General features: G+C 41.0%; 2 protein-coding genes and 1 long non-coding RNA gene across 8 annotated transcripts in view; 2 read left to right on the top strand and 1 right to left on the bottom strand.

The window, feature by feature from the left end:
- sh3kbp1 (SH3-domain kinase binding protein 1) overlaps positions 1-8036 on the top strand; it is a 55555-nt gene extending 47519 nt beyond the window's left edge. For 2 of the 3 annotated variants that reach the window (XM_033639082.2, XM_033639081.2), the window contains 7 exons: positions 2148-2283; positions 2381-2451; positions 2589-2695; positions 4461-4598; positions 4976-5187; positions 5281-5344; positions 6193-8036. In XM_033639082.2, coding sequence (XP_033494973.1) covers positions 2148-2283; positions 2381-2451; positions 2589-2695; positions 4461-4598; positions 4976-5187; positions 5281-5344; positions 6193-6231 — 767 coding nt within the window. In that variant the 3' untranslated portion in view covers positions 6232-8036. The remainder of the gene's footprint in view (positions 1-2147; positions 2284-2380; positions 2452-2588; positions 2696-4460; positions 4599-4975; positions 5188-5280; positions 5345-6192) is intronic. The other variant, XM_033639083.2, reaches the window with a different exon arrangement.
- Positions 8037-11394: 3358 nt separating this feature from the next.
- Positions 11395-21595, top strand: part of map3k15 (mitogen-activated protein kinase kinase kinase 15) — a 42503-nt gene continuing 32302 nt past the window's right edge. For 2 of the 3 annotated variants that reach the window (XM_078162613.1, XM_078162612.1), the window contains exon 1: positions 11395-12077. In XM_078162613.1, coding sequence (XP_078018739.1) covers positions 11768-12077 — 310 coding nt within the window. In that variant the 5' untranslated portion in view covers positions 11395-11767. The remainder of the gene's footprint in view (positions 12078-21595) is intronic. The other variant, XM_033638400.2, reaches the window with a different exon arrangement.
- LOC144458874 (uncharacterized) lies at positions 15401-19301 on the bottom strand. 2 transcript variants are annotated; one of them, XR_013488242.1, is made up of 3 exons: positions 18736-19301; positions 16082-16296; positions 15401-15950 (listed from the first exon to the last, which is right to left on the bottom strand). It is a non-coding gene; the product is annotated as an uncharacterized LOC144458874 (long non-coding RNA). The 2 variants fall into 2 exon arrangements; XR_013488241.1 differs by having other exon boundaries at positions 16082-16274.

Raw genomic sequence — 21595 nt, 5'->3', positions numbered from 1 at the left:
CTTTCCACTGATCTGTTCAGCCAGCAATGGACGGATCACTAACTAACATGCTTATTAATATCACTAATCCAGCATTGATTTACAGGATGGCTTTACAGCTGAAAAAAAGGAGATGCAGTTTCAGCGTTAAAAAGGATGAAGGGGATGTTTTCTAGTTGTAAACATGAATATTTGCTGAAATAAGAGCCGTAGAAAAAATCACCTGCAGCATGTTTGTCTTTTGTTATAAAGCGAAGGAGCAACATTGTGAATGAAGAAACACTGTCAGCAACGGTCTTCGTGCAACAGGAAGCTTTGGGCACTGTGGTTTTAATCTTGGCAAACGCTGGCACTCACTGGTGCAAAACACAAGCTAGACCTGACAAATGGTGCACACACAATATTTGACCCCAGTCAGTCAGACGTTGCTTGCTTGTTAGGGTTTTAGTCAGCAGTGTTGGAAGAAGGACTCAGACCCTGTCCTTGAAGGAACAGTTCACCCACAAATGATCATTTGTGTATCAGTCATTCATCCTGTGTTACATAAATTCATGAGGATAACTATAGCCATGTTTCCATCAGCCTGTTTAGATGCGCATCTAGTATCTAGTATCGCATCGGAAAATTATGATGGAAACGCCAAAATTAGAATTAAAATCCCCTGATTCGCACAAACTAAAATACACTCGCTTTAGCCAGGTTTTGGTTGATTTGAAAAAATGTTGATTTGCAAAACAGGGGATGGAAACAGTTATATTCGAATTAAGTCTGACATAGCGCACCTCACTCCATGGTGATATCCACACTCCGGGTCGGGAATGCTGTAATGCATTTACAAGCTGGTTGCCATCTGCCAGAAAATGTAGAAGAAGAAGAATGCGAGACTTGTTTTGATTGCGGTTCTGCGGAAAACTCGCACGAGTTCGTAGTTTTCACCAAAGTCCGTACATTTAATGGAAACACACAGGATTCGTATTTCTTTTAATGTGCATTTCCCAATGATTCGAATCACTTTTGGATGGAAACATAGTTATTGTTTTTCTCACATTCCTCCAGTGAACGAAGAATCCAAAAACAGAGAAAACATCTATTTAAAAAGTCTTACATAACTCATGCAGAGGAATCTAAGTCCCATGTATCCCATCAGTACTTTTCAAACACATTTATTTTCACAAAACTCGTACTATTTAAAGCCGGCCTCTGACACAGAAGTCTAGGGCTGATTTAACCCCAGTTCACCCCTCATGACAATTGGAGGAGAAATCAGGTCTGGGACCTTAGTCGGTACTGATGTTCAGCCCAGATGACCTGGTAATGTTTGAGGTTTACAGATTCAGTCTTAAGCCTTCCAACCTGCTCAAAGACTTGTCTGGACTGCCCGGTAATTTCAAACTGTTAGACGTTTGTCCAGTGGTTCTCAAACTAAGGGTCATGCCTCCTCTAATGGTTCATGGGATAGGTCTGAGGACTCATGCAATGATTAGTAGGAGTGGAAAGACAAAAAAATGGGGACCTCTCTCTCTGATTGACCTGATAATAAGTCACACATAGGGATGCACAATATTGGATCTTTGCCGATATCCAATATGCTGATATGTGACAACTCATTTGACCGATAACCGATAAGATATATCGATATATCCACTTCATTCTTTAACTAATTTTAGTGATCATCAAGTGGTCATCAAATTATTGATGAGATTGTGTTTTTTTTTTATCAAATAAGTCACTACTCAATAAGGTTTAATCTCTTGTATACTCATAAAACCAAAGGCAAGCAACATAAAAATACTTACATATACTGCTGCCACCACTTTGACCTGACCTCCCTGATCCTCTTTGGTCTTTGTCGCCTTCTGTTTTTGTTCTTTGCTTCTTGTTTTGTTTTTTCCTCCTTTCCCTTCTTGCAGCCTCGGGCGACTCCAGACCTTTCTTCTTCTGCTTTTATTGTGTAACAACCTTCTTTAGCTTTGCTTTAGCCCTCTTGGCTCAGATTCACTTCATCAATTGCTCACCTACCTTTCCTTCACCATATAAGGCATGTCTGTGAGTGTTTGAGTCGCACGTTCACCTCTACATGTGTTTATTTATGTTTTACAATGATTTTTTTGTTTGTTATTTTTCTGTTTGAACATCTGTGTGTGTTGTATGACTTTGTGTGTGTGTAGGTGAAGAGGTGAAGATTGGAGAAATCCCTAAGCCTTCCCTCCCAACCATCCTCCCCAAGAAACCCCTCCCCCCAAAGACAAGCCCCTCCCCTTCCTCCCAACCCCCACGGCGTCCTGAAAGACCACCGACTCTAGCGTCAGTACACACACTCTCACATTCTTACGAAAAATAAAAACCCCATATACTCCTGAGCATATCCAGCCTAATATTGTTGTATGGTTTACCTGCTCAGGTGTGAAAGCCCTAAACCTGAGGGCGGGGCTTCGACACCAGATTCTGCCCCTGACAGGTCACATGACATTGGTGAGTTTGACTGACAGGAGCGTCGGCCAGTGAGCTCGAGATATGGTGCTTCAGTGACTGTGAGAACGCCATGTGAAACTTTACCTGCTGATGATGATAATCAGGTGTTTGTGTGTTTCTGATGTGTGCTTGTGCAGATGTGGACCTCGACGCGGTGGTAGCGACAACAGAGAAGCTGAGTCATCCGACGGCGTCACGGCCAAGAGTCACAGACCGCCGACCTCGCTCACAGATCATCACACCTGTGAGTGTGTTTGTAGTCTGTCATGAAGAACATACTTAATTACTGGAGTTTGAGGTATGCTGTTGATGTTCAGTAATGCGTCACAGCCAGTGGTGGAGGAAGTACTCAGTAGTGATGGGTGGACCCACTCTTATCACAGTTTCAATTCCTGGAGTTGATACACATAAATGTATCAAACCTTTCCAACCTTTTGAGTTCTGATACTCGACAGCTAGTGCTGCCTGCCCCACAAAACTTCTCTTCAGTGCATTTAAAGTTTCATCAATAATGGCAAAACATTCATTTCAAGGCCATGATTCAGCATCCCACTTATATGTTGGTGATGTTACAGAAATGTCATAGACCAACAATCTGTTGTTCTTTGAGGGGCAAGTAGCAGAGGTACCAGTTACTTCTGCAGCTTTGTGCTGCATTCATGTGGTGCCAGATAATCTTAAAAAGAGTTCTAGATCATATTTTCACCTGATCAGTTGCCTTTGCTCTTCTCTATCAATGTGCTGTGTAAGCACAGTCAAAAGAACGACCATACAAGGAGCACATGAACGCACCATTGGCCTTGGCTGGCGGAGGTCTCAACTCAAGTCTGATTTAACCGGTCCTGACTCACTGGACTAAACTTCTAACTGTTTGAAATGATTGGGTTCATTCAGTGCTGTTGCTGCACTACATTATGACACATCATAGATTCATCCGGACAGTCGACAAGCTGATCTGGTACCTAGACACTAAAAAGACTCATTCAAAAACATTTTCACCAATCACTAGTACTCAAATCTTTTACTTTAGTAAAAGTAGTCATAGTAGAAAAGTATTGGCATCAATATATACTTAAAGTATAAAAGCAAATATACTCCTTCTGCAGAATAATTCAGAGTAATATATATTATGTTATTGGATTATAATTATTGATGCGTTAATGTCCACATCACTTAAATGTTGCAACTGGGTAGCTTTTGAATTCACCAAGGGATGAATTAAGTTTTTAGTTCTATCCATAGAAATACATCATGATGTATTTGTTGATTATATTTTGTGGAATTCTCAGGCACAAGTACCTCAAAATTGTACTTACATTCAGCACTTCAGTAAATATACTTTCCACTGCTGGTCACAGTGTAGTGCACATAGTAAATGGAGGAGCTGCTTACATCTGCAAAACATAAAAACAAATGAAGGCTGCAACTAGTTAGTGATTCATCTATCATTTTTTCAGTTATGTGAATAATCGTTCAGACTTTAAAATGCCCCAGAGCCCAAGATGACATCTTCAAATTAAATTTTCTGCAAAACTCATCAACCAAAACAAAATTATAGATAAATATTTGATTGTGTTTTACTGACAAAGTCATTTTAAAGTCACATTTTGGATTGATCCTTTCCTTTTAGTACAAAAAAGTACAGTTCGTTAATTTCCTGTTTTCTCCTCAGTAAAAACAGTATACTGTGAAAATGAATATATAGTACAAACTGTATACTGTACTGTTACACAACTTTATCTCAGTTGCATAACTGTCTGGTGTCTATGTTAATGTTTTAACAGTGAGTATATTGACAATGCATATAAGCCATTTGTGTAAAAGGTATTGTACTAAGTAATATGATACTTGTGTTGTGCTTCAGTGCAAAACTCCAGGAGTTGGAAGGAGCTGCCTTTAATATATCATGACTGTACTGCAATTTTATATTTCTCATAAGTCTGTGTCTGTAGAGGCCTTCATAGAGCCACAGACTTGAATAAACAAGACCATCACTGTCTCTCTTGCAGTCTTCCCTGTCTAGTATTGATCTGGACGCCCCTGCAGTGGCGGACAGGAAGGATAAAGATAGAGGGAAAGAGGAGCCAGAGCCTGTTCCCTCCAGACCTGTAGAGGTTTCCCTGAGAAAAGGACTTCCCATCATCTCTGTAAGACCACTTTCACTGTTCTCTATTTATTTCATCCAGCAGAGGGCGCCATGCCACTGATTTTGAGCCCTGTTAAAACATGCTTGCTGTTGAATGTTAGATGTTACAGTTTGTTGTCAGATGAAAATTATTGAAAATTATTTTCCATGATGTTAAGTTTTTATTAAATTAATATTAAATTTTCCACTTTATGAAGTGCTTCGAAAACCCCAAAGTTAAATATTTTTGCTGTAATTTGTATTCCTAATTTACTGGAAGCTCTTCAAATGCATGAAACTAAAGCAGAACTACCAGGTTAGATTTTTAGATGTTTGAGGAAAACACAACAATTCTTGAATTCCTTTAAAATCACTGATCTTTGTTCCACCTGCCCTCAGGCCCCTGACGGTAAAGCACCACTGCCTGCCAAACCCTCTGTCCTAGCCCCGCCAAATGCCAGCCATCGCCCTGCATCCCCGTCTTCCTCCTCGGGTCTGAGCCCCTCCCCCGAGCTCCGGCACTCACCTCTGACGCCCCCAACACTGGAGGAACTCAGGAACCAGCTGAGAGACCTGAGGGCCTCAGTAGAACTTTTGAAGAGCCAGCACAGGTACATCACATGCACAGTATAAGCCTAAATGTGTGTGTGAGAGCATACACAAGTGGGTGTATCAGAGTCATGGTGTGTTTGTGTGCATTTCAGGCAGGAGATGAAGCAGCTGACCAATGCGCTAGATGACGAGAGGAAGATTCGCATTAGTTTACAGGTGAGACTCATGAAGAGAGTTTAGATGTTTATCAATGGAAACAAAGCAGGTTCAACATTAATAATGGTAACAGGTGAATAAATGAACCATATGGACTAGATACGGCTATTCGCATTTTCATGTTGGCTACTGTTGTTAGTAGCCACTGAACAGCATTGGAAAAACACAGAATTTTAACATGAAACTGCTTTATTCAGTGTTTTTACCAAATTAAAAAATGGCGTCTGTTTATTTTGGAGAGGAAGAGATCTCTGTGGATAATTTGGCTTCTGGTAAAAACCTCCAGAACATCTGGGTCTTAAGTTATTAGAGGAGAAAGGTGAGCATTCATTAGCAGGTGCTGGGCTAGTGGCCATTTGTGACGAGCCAAACAGCATCAGAGACACGCTGATTTGCTGTTTTTATCAGGATCAGTCACCTGGTCCATTTGTTTTGGAGAGGAAGAGATCTCTGCAGATAATTCACAGAGTTCACATGGGAGAAGTTTCAGCTGGTTGCAATCTGCAGTTCACACATATAGATATATAGATGCCACTAAATCTTACGCGCTGCTTTTTTTTAAAAAAAGAAATATATTTGAAACATTCTCTTCCTGTAATTTATCATTGTAAACCAGATACTTTGTGGTTTTGGTCAGAAAAAAAAACAAGTAATTCAAAAATGTTACCTTGAGCATTGGAAAATTTGTATTTGATTTATTAATTGAAAAATAATCAGATTAATTGAATATGAAAATAATACATTCATTCTCTTGTCATGTGACTCTAATATCAAGAAAGGATTTAAAGAGCAGCAGCTAAATGTCAGTGTACAAGAAATTAAATCACATGTCCATCTTTGTTTTACAGATGGAAGTAGAGCACATAAAGAAGAGCATGTCAAAATGAAGACTAAAGCATCCTCTTATCATCACATCGGAGGCCAACATTTGAAAACATTGTCACTGTTGGCCCAAAACACTTCCGCCAAAACAAAGTTTGTGCCAAATGATCATCACCATCAAAATCAGCAACAATACAGTACCATGGAATCAGCCACCTCCCCCCTCTGACGCCGCCTTATCCTGCGTTTACTTCTTTATTTTTCTTTCAAAGAGGCTTCTCTTGTTAAGTTTACTGCTATCTTGTCGAATGCTTGCTGTGCCACCGGTACTGACTGACCGCGGCCTGTTGCAGTGTGTTGCCACGGTTACGCAACAACGAAACAGAGGCTGAGTGTCGTGGCAATCACGCTGGTACTTTTTGTTTTCTAAGTGTGAAGGAAACTTGGAACTCGACCTTTGTAGCCCGGTTGGTACAGACAACCTCTGTGCTGGTCTGTGTCCACTCTGCGGCCTTTGCCTGTGAGTGTGTGTGTGTGTGTGTGTATGAGTGTTTTGTTTTCCATCCTTGTGAGGACTGCAGTTTTAGGCCTTTGAAATAGGGACATTTTTGTAAAGTGAGGTTGTTTTTGGCCAAATCATGACTTCTCCAACTGGCAAGATTAATGTTAGGATTTTGGTTGATCAAAGCCTTTACAGTGAGGCACATTGTTAGCATTAGGTTTACTTTGTTTGACATACTGAGCTTGATGTTTCTATGGTACACTGCAGGCGGGTGATTTTGAAGCATCAGCCATTAACAGCACTGGCATTTGGACATATTTCCCTGACCCATTTTTCCTCTTGATACCACGATTTTTTAATTTGCAGTCAAATATTCCAACTGTTTGGAGGCTAATAAGCACATCATGATTCTTCCCCCTAAATCTAACCAACATGTCAAGTACTGATACAATAGGTGCTATTTAAAGGAATAGTGGACACTTTGGGAAATATTCTAAAAAAAATACTCTAAAGATAAACACAACCTCATGTTGTGTCAATCACGTTTGCACACGCAGTCCGAAACTTTTGTCCGTCATTAAAGTTTTTGGAACACGTTCAATTTTCTGCATGCAATAAAAGCCATTAAAAAGTCGTTTGACCAAGAATCAGTGAAGAAATGTGGGGGCAGGGCACATCCGTGACAAGACAAGGAATGAGTTGCACAGTATCATTTCATAACTTCAGCAGGTCAGATAGTAATATTCAGATAGGTGATGATGACGAGGAGGAAGATGTGGACTGCTCACTGCCGGAAAAGGGGCGAAAATTAGCATGTCCAAGCGGTCACTGCCGATCAGAGCTGGAGCTGATAAATACCTGTGACTGACCATTCAGAGAGGGTAATAAGTGAGCTTTAGAGGTGCTGATAGGTTGATTTTGTTACCCTTGGACAGAGCCAAGCTATCTGTTCCTCCTGTTTCCTGTATTTATGCTAAGCTAAGCTAAGCTAAGCTAAGCTAAGCTAAGTGTCTCCTTCATACTTAACATTCAGTCGCAAGAGTGGTATCAATCTTCTCATCCAACTCGTGGCAGGCAAGCACAGAAACATGTTTCCCAAAAAGTCAACAATTTCTTTGGTAAATTCCAAAACTGTCCTGTGATATTTGTCTGCAAATGAAAGGTATATGCAAAGAAAAGCACTTGTCACTGCATGAACACGCCTATGATGTTTATCAAGCCTTCTGGACCAAAACATTTTCTTTTACCTTTTTTTTTTTTTTTTTTTTTTTTTGCTTTTGCACTTTTGCACCACGACTCCAGAAACCTCAAGAAACAGCTGTGCTGGTCGCATCACCCCCCCCCCCCCCAAAAAAAAACCAATAAAAACTGAGATCCATGTGCATCTGATGTTTCTGGTGCTCTTTAGGCAGCAGGTGAAGGGTAACGTTAAGGACAGGGTTGTAAGAATGTAGTCAGTGAAAGGACCTCACAGATAACAATGTGTGTGTGCATGTCTGTGTGTATGTGTGGTAGCATGTACGGCTGTTTGCCTCCCTTCCTTACATGTGCACAGAATCTATGGCAACCCGTCACTGTGGCCTTCCTGTTTTTGACTCCAAATCTTTCTTTTTCTCTCTCTTTCTTTCTTTCTTTCTTTCTTTCTTTCTTTCTCTCTTTCTTTCTGTCTTTCGTATGACAACAAGAAAACTGCTACAACTGAGTCTACAGGTTGTTTTCTTGACTTGGTCCTTCCTCTCCAGGATAGTGATAAATATATACTTTTATATTTCAGTGTAATAAAGATGCTATTATGTACTGTACGTGTGCATATTGTGTTTCTTAAAATTACCAAACATGTTTGAATTGTCTGTTGGTAAAATGTGTGATATACAGTGCTGTATGAATGAAGAGTAATATCTGTTGCTCTTTACATTGTTTATTTAAACAGTTGGTGCTCCTTTATAGATAACTGTTAGAGAGCATGGTATGTGTGTTTGCGACAGATGAAAACTGGACATCTGCGTGACCAAAAACAGAAGTAAAAGTCCTGATTCAGCCTTAATGAGCACTGAAACCACCAAAGAATTTCTGCAACAGCATTATTTAGATGTAACTTAGAAAAAGGAAAGATAAATACATATATAAAATCACTGAAACTGTGAAAAAGACATCATGTCAGTGAACTTCAGTATTGCAGAATACAGTAGGTAGTAGTAGTTTTTGGGGTGTTTAAATGTAGAAAGAAATGCCACAAAACACGGGTTTAAAGTTAACATTAAAGCATACCATTTTGAATGTGCTGTAGTAATGAACAAAAGTCAAACCAGGACTGAGAAAAGGGTGGTTAAATCATCAGCCTGAACACTGTAGGTAGAAAACCCACACTGACTCCGCACTGACACTCCACACATAAGAGCTCCCCCACCCTGGGTTCAAACCAGGAACCCTCTTGCTGTGAGGCAACAATGCTAACCATTGCTCCACCATGCTGCCATATACTGTAGATATTTTCAAATAATGAGGTTAATGTATATAATACTAATCCCTGTGAGCAAAAACCTCAGGCTCCGGACTGTTTGGAATATTCTGTTTCTATTTTCAAGATAAGCTGACATCAGCTGATGATTTCTTTTTATGGTCATCTACTCCAGACACGTCACTGCAAGTGTTTACATTACCTAGCCCACACTGCTAGATAAAGCTACATGGTAACATCAGGGGAATGTGTAATCTTGGATGCAGATGCTGTTTATTTATCCCCAATTTTGGAAAATATTCCTGCTGGAACATGTCCAGTTGTGTTTAGAAGGAAGAAAGTGCCACTATTACTACTACTCTGCTTACAGTGATAACCCAGCTGCAATGACGATGTGGGATGGAGTTACAGAAGACACAGAAATACTAAACAATCAGAGCAGATCAGGCTTTTTCATGAGGAAAGATTTAAGCTACAGGAGCTTCATTAAAGAGTCTCAGAGAAAGGGTGAATACAGGTGTTCCAGCACAGACAGTAGGAAAATAAAGTGTTTTTTGAATATTTAAGTGTGTAAACATGTTCTAGTAGAAACCCAAAATACAAGTATAAACCTGAAAATTAGCATATTAGGTCCTCTTTAAAGCCCAGAGTATACTAACCTGCTCAGCACCAGACAGCAGACACAGCTAGCCACTAGCTTGTGAACACAATGGAGCATTTAGCAGCCAAGGAGACAGATGTTTCCTTGAGGAGCTGAAAGTGAAATGTTGGACATTCACCAGGTGGACACAAACATGACTCTTAATAAACCATATATGTATATGTGTTACTCCATAACTGTAAACTAGCAACTGTTTATCAACAAGTTTGCCATGTCAACTTTTAATGTGATGATATATCAGCATGGTGTTCACAACTTGTTTCCACTGCCCCCAAGTGGCCAAAAAATTGGTTGTGTTTAAAGAGATGGTAAAGTGAGATTTTCAAAAATGTCAACATTACATTAGCTGGTTGGGGTTTCATGATAAATCCTGATTTATGTTGAGGCAGCTGGACTTATGCTGTGTCTCAAATCACACACTTCTGTACTTACACTTACTATTTTGAGTGCCTAAGTGTGTTCACACTGAGAAGTATAAAAAAATGCAGTGCACTATGAGTACCCAGATGGTGCACTCAAAATGGTCAAGAAGTTGAGTGTGGAACTATGGACACTTCTCGCCCTCAATGGTAGCCATCTTGGCTATGTAGCGGAAGGGGAGGGACCACTTTTCAAACAGGAAATGGCGGCCGAGGACTGTGCGACCGCGAATGTCGCTGCATTGTACAAATACATGTGTTTTTTGCACTAAGCACCACTATACTGTTGTCGGGTATAAGCCAGCAGTATGTTTATTGGGTTAATTTAGCAGTCTGTAATGATTAAGTACCGCAAACGATAACGCAAATGCTAATGCTAGTTTGCTAACTAGCTAATTTGCCGTTGCCATTTCCGGTAAGTGCACAAATTCGCTCACTACGCCAATAAGTAGGCCTACATAGTGCACATAGTATACCACATGGAAGTGTACTAATGGAAGTATGTGATTTGAGACACAGACTCTCGTTGCTCAGGAATACCTCGTCCCCGTTTACTGCATTTGCACATCATAAAAGTTATAGGAGCTGCTGCTGTTGTTTATAGTCCAGTCCATTTACATGCAAAATATCAGAAATACCATATTAACATGAAAAGTAATTAAGTATCTTAGTAACACTGAATAAAAATGAGATCACTAGACCTACTACTATTGTTCTATGCTACTCATTTCTCTTAGAAAACTGGAACACCAACCTAAAATGAAAACAACCGTGTTGTGGTTCTTCTAGAAAGTACTCAAACATTTCCAGGTACTGAGGAAGGAGCAGTGGCACTGACCCCATTTTGGAAATACACATGAGCCTCGTGTCCCCTCTGCCAACAGAGTGTGATAGACGGCTCCGGGCTGTCAGTACTGTCTGGCATTAACACGTGCCACCAGGGCTTAAAGGATCCAGACTTTCTGCTAGGAAAGACTGTGGAAATAAATATCACATTTGATTCACATCAACAAATAGGCTCACTGATGAAGAAATACTTCAATCATATGAGCTCTGTGCTGATTTTATATGGTGAACATGAGTGAGAATAACTTTGCTGGGGGTAGAGGAGGGGTCCAGAAGGACATACCGTTTTATATTTAGACAACCAGGGAGATGGTGATAACATTTCACACTGTGGACAACACGGTCCTGATTGTATCCTGCAGTTAAACAGTCTCCCCTATGTCAGACTTGATATCACACTGAAGAGCCAAAGTGGTGTAATTTCACTTCTGGATGCATTTTTGTCTCTCCACATCTCCTCCTCTCTCTGCCTCTCGGATCTAGTCGGATCCAGTCTGGGTGAAGCGGACTTCTTGGTGCGAGATAATCGGCAGATGATGTGAGTTAATGAGGCGGAGATGCGGAGGGACAAACTCAGACGCGCTCCTCTGCGGCCAGGACAGGTGCGCAACAAGTGAGCGAGAGGAGGACGAGTCGGAGGAGACGGACAGAACATAGGAAGTCACGGGAGGGAGAAGGAAGGAGATAAAGCAGAAACACTTCCCTGGTTCTCGCCATGGATACGGGGCAGAGCGCGCAGGTCGCAGACATGGGAGGAGAGCACTCCGCCGGAACGTGCGTGTTGGAGAGGGACCGGGAGAGGGGCGAGGTGTCCAGCCCCTGCCCGCCGGCCAAGCAGCGCTCCCTGCGGGTGGTGTACGTCCTGAACGACGGGCTGAAGTCGGTGATGGCCAGCAGCCCGGAGTCCGGAGCGCTGCAGTGTCTGCAGAGAGCCTGCGACTCGGAGAGCGCGCTGCTCACCACCGTCACCTTTGGACGGCTGGACTTTGGAGAGACATCAGTGCTGGACAGTTTCTACGATGCAGGTGTGTATCAGTGTAACAGCATGGTGTTTGCAGGTTATATAAGAGTCGTGCAGGTTAAAACTGAGGTTATTTACTTTAAAAAATAATGTTTCATCCGCAGAAGTTGGCCAAAAGTTATTTGCGTGGCTTTATGTATGAAACGCAAAGAGAAAGTACAAATATGCGTTGCAAGTCTGCAATTTTCTGATTACTCTCTCAGATAATGACTCACGCACCACCTTTCACAATTTTTGCTTATATAGAATATTGTTATTAAATATAGATACATTCTGGAGTGTTTGAGCGACCATTTCAGAGCTATTTCAAAGCGAGAAATTACAATCCTTACAGTCATTGGGAAATTGTGGAAGGGTGTGTTTTATTTATGATTGAGAAGGAAGACGGCTGTTTTGAAATCTCAGTTCCTCATTGACTCACAGCTTCTGTTGAAAACTTGAAAAGCATGAAGCCTTTATTTGCTTTGTATCTGCTGCCATGTTTAATAAGATGTTTGGCCACAAGACTCTTAAATCAGGTCATGGCACGTTTGTGACCAATGCGCGTCCGTTGGAGGTGTTAGAGAAAGCAAAATATATACACCATGTATAAGAAGGCAGGGAAATGTGTAGCTTTTCAAGTGTATAGATTATGATACTGAGTATTGATTGGGATACACTATCACACAATACAAAAAAGGACTTAATGACATCTGGTGCTCTATGCTTAATGTTGAAGAAGTATTTCACTGCTGGAAAGATGGTCTTTTAATAAAGCGGGGCTGTCTGTGCAGTAGAAAGAGGCAGTTAGCCTACTTCTGAAATCGGTGCTAATGCAGACAAGACAACAGACAACAAAGACGCACTCTCAAAAAAGAAGAAAAAAGTCTGGAGGTGCTCGGCCACAGAACAACAGTATAAACAAGAAAAAGCCAGCAACACTCGGTGTCCTTCGTTACCAACTTTTAATACCTCACTGGTACAGGCGATCAAACACGCAGACGGGTTTCGACAAGTCTCTTCCGCAGTGTGTGAAAAGACAGAAAAGCAGGGTGAGACATGCAGAAATAACCTCCATTCCCAACCACACAGCTGCATGGCGTTAGGCAATCACCAGAGCACCAAGCAGAATCCAGGTAATCATAGAAAAACATCTCATAGAAGAGAAAAAAGTACAAAACATGTATCAGTAGGTATTAAATAGACCAATATCAAGAAAACACATCTATAATATAAAGTGCCATCATAATAAAAGGAGCTAAAGTCACTCAGCACAGTAAAAGGACATAAAGTGCTGATATCATGGTAACCCCTCAACAAGACATACATTCTAGTACGGCACACAAACATGGCAGAATAAGGCATAGAATAGATAAAATGTAAATATGTCTTAAAGCCTCAGTGTGTAAAAATGGTGAGTAACAGTAGGCTAACATCAGCGGTCAAATTCTAGACTGCAGGGCTCACTCGCTCACCCCTCCCGTCGGGTAAGTGACGGTGGCCTCGTAGGACACAAAGCCTTGCGCGGACACAGATGGCATCATCCACGAGTTTTTCAAGTTCAAGTAGGCCTATCTAGCGATGAGGTGAATATTTATTTAGGAATCTAAACCATGTTACGATATTGTAGCAACCCTGCAGTAAATGTTCTGTTATAATGTATAACAAAAAGTTGTTGTTTGTTGGTTGTTTTGGCGTGGTTACGGCCAACAGTAACCTGTACTGTTCAGTAATAAATGGTGGTTTGCCGAATAACTGCGTCATCCTTTCAACACATCCTGGCAGACGCTACAATATGTTATAGCTTACCAGTGAGATATAGGTTATCTGTGAGATATAACGTTATGCTAGCAGTGTTTTATCTCTAATTGTTTTGGTAACACGAGCAAACATTAGCACAGTAATGCTAAAATAACATGTTTTATGTGATAGTCTTGGCACAGTGCAGCAAATAAAGGTTGGTACGATTATAATATATGCGTTTCCAGAGTGTTCTTCCACAGGAGTTCTTTCCACCTGGAATAAGCAACGCCGATATTCACTCACGTTTTGTCCCGTCCTCACTTATCTGATCTTTTTCTTTTATTTGGTGGCGTGGTTTCCCTCTTGTGGGACAAAACATATGTGTGCTCCTCCATTTAAAGTGCGACAGAATCATAACAGTACAAAGCAGGTTAACGCAGAAGCGCCCCGGATTGATCTGCACCTTAACCGTCTCCAGTGACGTCAAGTTATAGATAAACGCGAAAGGCGAAGCGCGTGTATCTCTTTCGGCCACTGTATTCAAATATGGCGACGCAAGAAGGCAGCCTCCAGCAGACCGCACCCTGCCTGTGTGTATATATAAAGAAATCATTCTAAGCCTATGAGAAAGCTTCCATTTGTATGTGAATTGCATTACACTTTAGTAAATATATATTTATGAAAGCAATAGTTGATATTTGCTAATAAACAACCACGTACATTACACATTGTAACTTTAATACATCTTAAACCCTATCACGCATATTGACAGGGCAAACAGAGGTCAATAAAGATCTCCTGTCAATTTGCCTCACCCTGAGCATACACTCATTAAGAGCCCTTTCATCATAACCTTTAGTTAAAAAATGATCACACAGTTCCTTGGCTTATTTATCAAAAGAGGCATCAGTGCTACAAATTCTTCTGACCCTTAAGAGCTGACTAAAAGGGAGACCTTTTTTTAAGGGCAGGTGGATGGAAGCTGGTGTAATCAAGGTAGCTGTTAGTATCAGTCTTTTTCCTATAAACGCTAGTGCTTAGTAGCTCATTTTTAGCAACCATGACATCAAGAAAAGGAACAGACTCATTGTTAAATTCAAGAGAAAACTTAATGGATGGTATTCTTGTGTTAATGTAACTTATAAACTCTTCAAGTTGAGCTGTAGTACCCAAAAAAATAAAGAAAATATCATCAATATAACGATACCAACACTTCAGAAGGTGGAGAAAAGGATTATTATTGTACACAAATTCCTCCTCAAAACTCCCCATGAAAAGATTACTGTAATTAGGCGAACACGCCGACCCCATAGCTACGCCTTGGCACTGCAAATAGTAAGCGTCTTCAAACTTAAAGTAATTTCTGTTCAGAATGAGTTCAGTCATGTTGACCAAAAAGAATCAGTGGGAGGAATCTGAGTCTCTCTCTGGTCCAAAAAATGTCTGAGTGCTTCTAAGCCTTCAGCGTGTGGTATGTTAGTGTACAAGCTCGTGACGTCCATGGTACACAAAATGTCTTCCTTTTGTAGATTTTGCAAAGACCCAACTTTGTTGAGGAAATCTGTAGTGTCTTTAACAAATGAAGGCAGGTGAAAAACAAGATCCTTTATATGTAGGTCGATGTATTTGGATATAGGTTCAGTCAGGGATTGTGTACCAGCTACAATAGGACATCCGGGTACAGGCTCAACACAACTTTTGTGAATTTTTGGGAGAGTATAAAACACAGGACGCACGGGATATTTTTGATACAAAAAATTGAATTCATCTTGTGAAATAAACCCATTCTCCACTGATTTCTTAAGAAACAAATACACCTCTTCTTTAAATTTTAAAGTGAGGTCACATGACAACGGTATATAGAATGACCTGTCACTGAGCTGTCTCAACACTTCTTTTCTGTATGCGCATTTATTTTGAATAATAATAGCCCCACCCTTATCAGCCTTACGGATAATAATGTCAGAGTCATTAGAGAGGTTAAATAAAGATTGTCTCTCGCATGGGCTAACATTAGAGTGCATTTTATTCACATTACTGGATGTTAAAGCGTTCACCTCTTGTTCAATAATTCTGCAAAAAGTGGCCACAGCAGGCTTGAGCACAGGAGGGACAAAGGTGCTTTTATATCTCTCTCAGGAGTGTCAGCAACAGTCTGTGGGAGAAGTGGCACATGAGAAGGTCCTTTGTCAAAAAAAGCTCTCAATTTTATAGACCTGAGGAATTTAAACATTTCAACTCTAGTTTTGAATGAATCAGCTTTTCTAAAAGGGACAAAAGATAGACCTTTAGATAGGATAGAAGTCTCCTCATCAGTCAGGGGCCTGCTAGACAGATTGATCACCGTCGTGCCGCTGTCTGGGATGTGGTGCCTCCGGCTGGAGCGGTGTTGTCTCCCGCCCCTCCTGGTCTGCTGCCTCGAGTCACGCTCCTCGTATGGTGCCATTCCCCGGGTCCCCGTAAAAAACACCGCCTCTGGCTGTTGGTCGAAAGATGCATCACTGCTGGACAGTGGCGTTTTTACATGCAAAAAAATGGTGGGGCACCAACCACTTAATGATATCAGGAAAACTACAGTGCTCTCTCTTGATACAGCATTGCATGCATGGCTCCATAAAACACTTTTTTAAGACAAAATGGCTTGCCTCCAGCAGGTCTTACATATCTTGTACAGAGTGTGTGAGAGTGTGTGAGAGTGTGCGTGTGTGAGTGAGTGGCCTAAATTAAGAATGCAATATTCAATGTCATAAACTGACAAAACCAAGCTCAGAGCAAATGAGACAACAGGGAGGGAACAGCAAGGAGCTCAGTGCCACTGAAGGCCACAACGAAGCACACAGACAACTTTTAGGGATACAGATCCATGCTATGACAACAACCTTAGGACAACAACAACCTTTTGACAACGACAACAACCCCATGACACTCTTTACCATCTGCAGCGATCCAGCACAACAATAATATTACAGATGTGAATTATCACACTGCTATAAATCTATGTGTTGTTCTGTTTAAATAAAATAAATAAACATTAGCCTACCAATGCACACTCTGCCGACTCCTCATGGCCCTGCAGTGCTGTCTCACATTTTCCACATAGTTTAATACATGTTATGATCCGACTGAGCACGTACCTGTTTTCCTCCACCTGTCTGTTATGCTGCTCAATGGAGCGCTTGTACACACTGTCAATTTGCGCAGCGACGTTTACTCTTCCAAGTAAGCCCAGTTTAACAGCATTATCCAGATGACTCCCGCTACTTTCGTGTTTTGCAGTCCTCTCAGAGAGATGTTTCAGGTCCTTGAAACCTGTCCTTGACCATGTACCATCTCTACCAAATAGCAGACAGGGGAAGCTGAAGAGCGCCTTCTTTTGTATGCTAACTGTTAGCTACTTTTTCCTCGAAAACCACTCCATGTAAAACCCACCCAACTTTACCGGCAGTCTGTGATGATAACATCCCTCGGCTGGTGGGCACCAAGTCGCTTTATCTCCGATTTTTCCTCCAAAGTAAGGCTGTCAAACCTCCGGTCCATTAAAGAGTCCACCTCATTCATTTTAGTTAGCCACAGTTTTCCCTCTTCTTGCCGGCTGTAATGCCGCATTTGTTTGGCAATCCAGGCCGGTCATTCCTTGTCGGATTTATATGACCGTCGTATTACACGTCTGATGTGAAAGAGTTTCATTGCAACAGTGCGGAAAACATGGCGGCGCGCCATAAGTTTGTTTTTGTTTGCATGGTTGCTGAGCAATGGAGACTTTGCTGGTTCAAACGACTTTAGGCTACAACAGGCTTGCACAGACTTTTTTTTCCAACACAAATCAACAGTGGAAATAGAAATGCCATTGCAAAGTACTTGTATGAGTTTTACAACACAAACGCTTAATTAAACAGCATATAAGAGGACAAATTGAGGACAAATAACTTTACCATTCACAATGTGCACAGCCATCTTCGTCGTGACGTCAATTCTACCGACTCGGTCTACCTGGACCTTGCCCGAGTTTGATGACAAGACCTCGAGGTAGAACAGGTGTTCTTTTGTACCTTTCCGGACCAGAAACCATATCAATCCTGGTTCTGGCTACCAATAGAATGCAGCATAACTTTACGTTTACAAAAGTGTTTACGCCAGACGTCACAGACGGAGGAGAGCCAATCAAATATGAAATGAAGCTGTCGTGGGGCATTGGGCTGACTGCCCCAATGGTCAACAAAATTGTGTGATATAAATTAATACAAACACTGAGCATGCGCATTCATGTTTTCCCATGTACAGTATACTGCATCGAGAGCCAGGGGCATTCCCAGCAGTGCCCCACCTTCACGCTTCCGTAGACATACTACAAACGCAAAATCAGGGGAACTGCGGTCTGAACCAGCAAGGCAGGGACTAGTAAACATGAACTAAAATCCTAACACAAATTATATGCAATTTAGAAATATGCTATATTCGTATAAATTATAGAAAATAATAACCATTGATAATTAATATAATAATAGTCTGTCTGCACATTTTAACAAGTGGGGCTCTGCCCCACCTGCCCCTAATGACCAGTCGCCACTGCTGCTGGACTCTCCGGATGATGGTAAACCCTGGTCCCTCGGGCCTCTGCGCTGGCGTCTGAAACGAGTGGTTTGGCCGTCTGACGTCATCTACGAGTATACTTGGCCATTTTTGTAGTCCATGATGTCTCTGTGGTACTTCTCAACCTTGGTCTCGGGCAAGCTTTTTCTCATAAGAGTCTCTCAAGTCAGTACATTGTTTAAGCACCTCTTGCACTTGGAGCGACTCGAGTTTGGTTTTCATTTCTTCTCGCATAACATCAATCTCAGCATGGATCTTAGCACGTTCACTGTCCGCATTTTTAATCAGCAGTAACATGAGGTCGAAGGAACATTTATTGAGAATTTCACACCACTTGGAACAAAACTCACCGTCACCTCGGCCCAGGGCAGCTTCTTTGTTAATGCGAAGTCCTCTTGGGATCCTTCTGTTGCACCAGTAATGGGCCAATGTGGAGCCATGAAGATGAGTGCATACTTCTGTCTTAAGTAGATTCTCATAACGTTGTGTGAATGATGTCACAGTGTTGACGTCAAGACTGGAAATAGATAATGAGTCCTCCGGGAAGAGACTCAAGATGTCTTCAGAGTCAGTATCTGAAAAAGTGAGCGTACATGCTCTTATTTCTGTGAGCATGTCGATATCCTTGTAGGACGAGGGAGTGAGGGAGGTGCTGCGTTCAGGAGCAGTAAATCAATGAAGAAAGACAACACGCACTCTCAAAAAAGAAGAAAAAAGTCTGGAGGTGCTCGGCCACAGAACAAAAACAAGAAAAAGTCAGCAACACTCGGTGTCCTTCGTTACCAACTTTTAATACCTCACTGGTACAGGCGATCAAACACGCAGTTTGACAAGGTTTCGACAAGTGTCTTCCTCAGTGTGTGAAAAGACGGAAAAGCAGGGTGAGACATGTAGCAATAACCTCCATTCCCAATCACACAGCTGCATGGCATTAGGCAATCACCAGAGCACCAAGCAGAATCCAGGTAATCATAGAAAAACATCTCATAGAAGAGAAAAAAGTACAAAACATGTATCAGTAGGTATTAAATAGACCAATATCAAGAAAACACATCTATAATATAAAGTGCCTAAGAGTAATAAATACTTACTGAGTACACCCAAAAAATAAATAAATATATACAAAATACTGCTTAGCAGCAAATGGTACAGTAAAAAATAGATAAAGTGCCACAGGTCTGTCTTTTCACACACTGAGGAAGACGCTTGTGGAAATCGGTCTGCGTGTTTGATCGCCTGTACCAGTGAGGTATTAAAAGTTGGTAACGAAGGACACCAAGTGTTTCTGGCTTTTTCTTGTTTATACTCAAAAGGTAGAAAACCTACAACAACCAGAATGCACTGCACCACACACCAAACTCTTTGCTGGTGGGTGAGGTAATGCCAGCGTGCGTTTTTTCCACAGAAAACAATATGGAAGCCAGCTGTTAACAAACAATCTTGAATTAACGTTACAGCTAAATGGTAAAATAAAATATGTTTCCGAGAGCATTTGAGACGAGAAAACTGAAACTCAATAACAGAGTCTTGGTTTAAATTTGTTCAGCTTTACTGTTTGGTCTCAGTATTTTCAGCCTCAGTTTTTGCCTTGTAGGAAACAGTATGGTGCCCACTTGTTGACAAATTCTCATATTACAGGCAAACAGTGCACTAAAATATGGCATTTTGGAGATTTTTTTAGGTGAGAATTAGATAATACAGTAACAGAATCTTGGTTTAAGTTTTTATCAATGCTGCCTAGGAACCCCTCCATAGAGCGTCTCAGGAATGAGTCCTAAAACCCTGAAATGAGTTAGCATTTAGCACTCCTGATTCCCTTGTTTCAAAGTCAGTAGTTGTTGTTTTTTTAATGGGTTTTTGGTTAGATGCCTGAAATAAGGTCTGTGGTTAACACAAGCTTAAGACACTCTCAAGTTTTGTTCTACAACATAAAATATGTCAGTATGGCCCCACTTGTGATTTTTGAAGCATTTATGTGTCTTACAGATGGTGGTTGCTAATAAGTGGCTAAATGAGACTATAGAATATCATCATGCTGAACATGACTTTACAGCCTTGCTGTGGGAGCAATGATAAGACATGCAACAGTGGAGTAGTTCGTTCATAGCCTAACATTAGCTTTTTACTTCTAGTGATTGCATTTAGGCTTCAAAAAAGATTATCTTGCTGAACAAAACGTGTAAGAATTACAGACATATTGTTGCCACAGAGCTTATTTTCTGCAATAATTCAAAATCCAGTGGAAAAATCCCATGGGTTTTTTGTCGAGGGAACCATGGCGATGCTAATTTCTGCATTGGTTTCCAGAAAAACTTCATCCTTGCAGCACTTTATACAGGGAACAGTATTCTTGCTCACAAATTCTCATGTAACAGGCAAACAGTGCAATAAAATATGTTTGTTTTAAGACATTGTTGGTGAGAAATAGGCAATTAAGTGACAGGTTCTTGGTTTATGAAATTACACACACACACACACACACACACACATTTTTGGTACAATCTGTAGTTCAAGCAACAGCCCCAGCGGGTAGATCTGAGCCCTGGTTAAGATGAAGGGAAGTTTACCAAAGGTCATTTGCACACACAACCCACAATGTTATAATACATGAAAGTAGGCAGAGAATCCCTTTAATTCTTTAAAATGATCTCTGAAGATGTCTGACTTTTAAGACATTGTTTATTATTATATATTAATAATATATATATATATATTATATATTTGTTTGGTATTACAACAAGAACTCAGTCGAAAGCATCTCATTGGTTAAATTTAATGCTGATGGAGCCAAAATCTCTTTCATTTGTGTTTAAGATAGGACATGTTGTGGTTGCTGTGTGTCATAATGGGCACATGAGAAGCATGTGATCAGTTTAAGGAAAAGAAAAAGCTGATTTGGGGGAAAGAGTGAAACCACAAAGCCAGCATACACGATGCAGGTCTGGTTAACCTTTTGTGTTCCAGCCATGTATGAGATTCTCATGTGAGAGTAAACTATGTAAAAAATGGTGCAGTACAACATGTGCCCTGATGTTAATCTAACATCTGAGATTGCAATCTCAGTATGTCAGTTGGTTAGTCTAACACTTTGGTTTATAGTAAAAATATCTCAACAACTATTGGACGATTTGATCTGGAAATGATGAATCTGAATAACTATGCTGATCCCCTGACTTTTAATCCAGAGCCACCATGAAGTTGACAGTCATG

Source organism: Epinephelus lanceolatus, chromosome 20, assembly GCF_041903045.1.
Source record: "Epinephelus lanceolatus isolate andai-2023 chromosome 20, ASM4190304v1, whole genome shotgun sequence".
In the NCBI taxonomy this organism is placed as follows: Eukaryota; Metazoa; Chordata; class Actinopteri; order Perciformes; family Serranidae; genus Epinephelus; species Epinephelus lanceolatus.
Note: the sequence above shows the minus strand (reverse complement) of the source record. Positions and strands in the feature narration are given on the sequence as shown.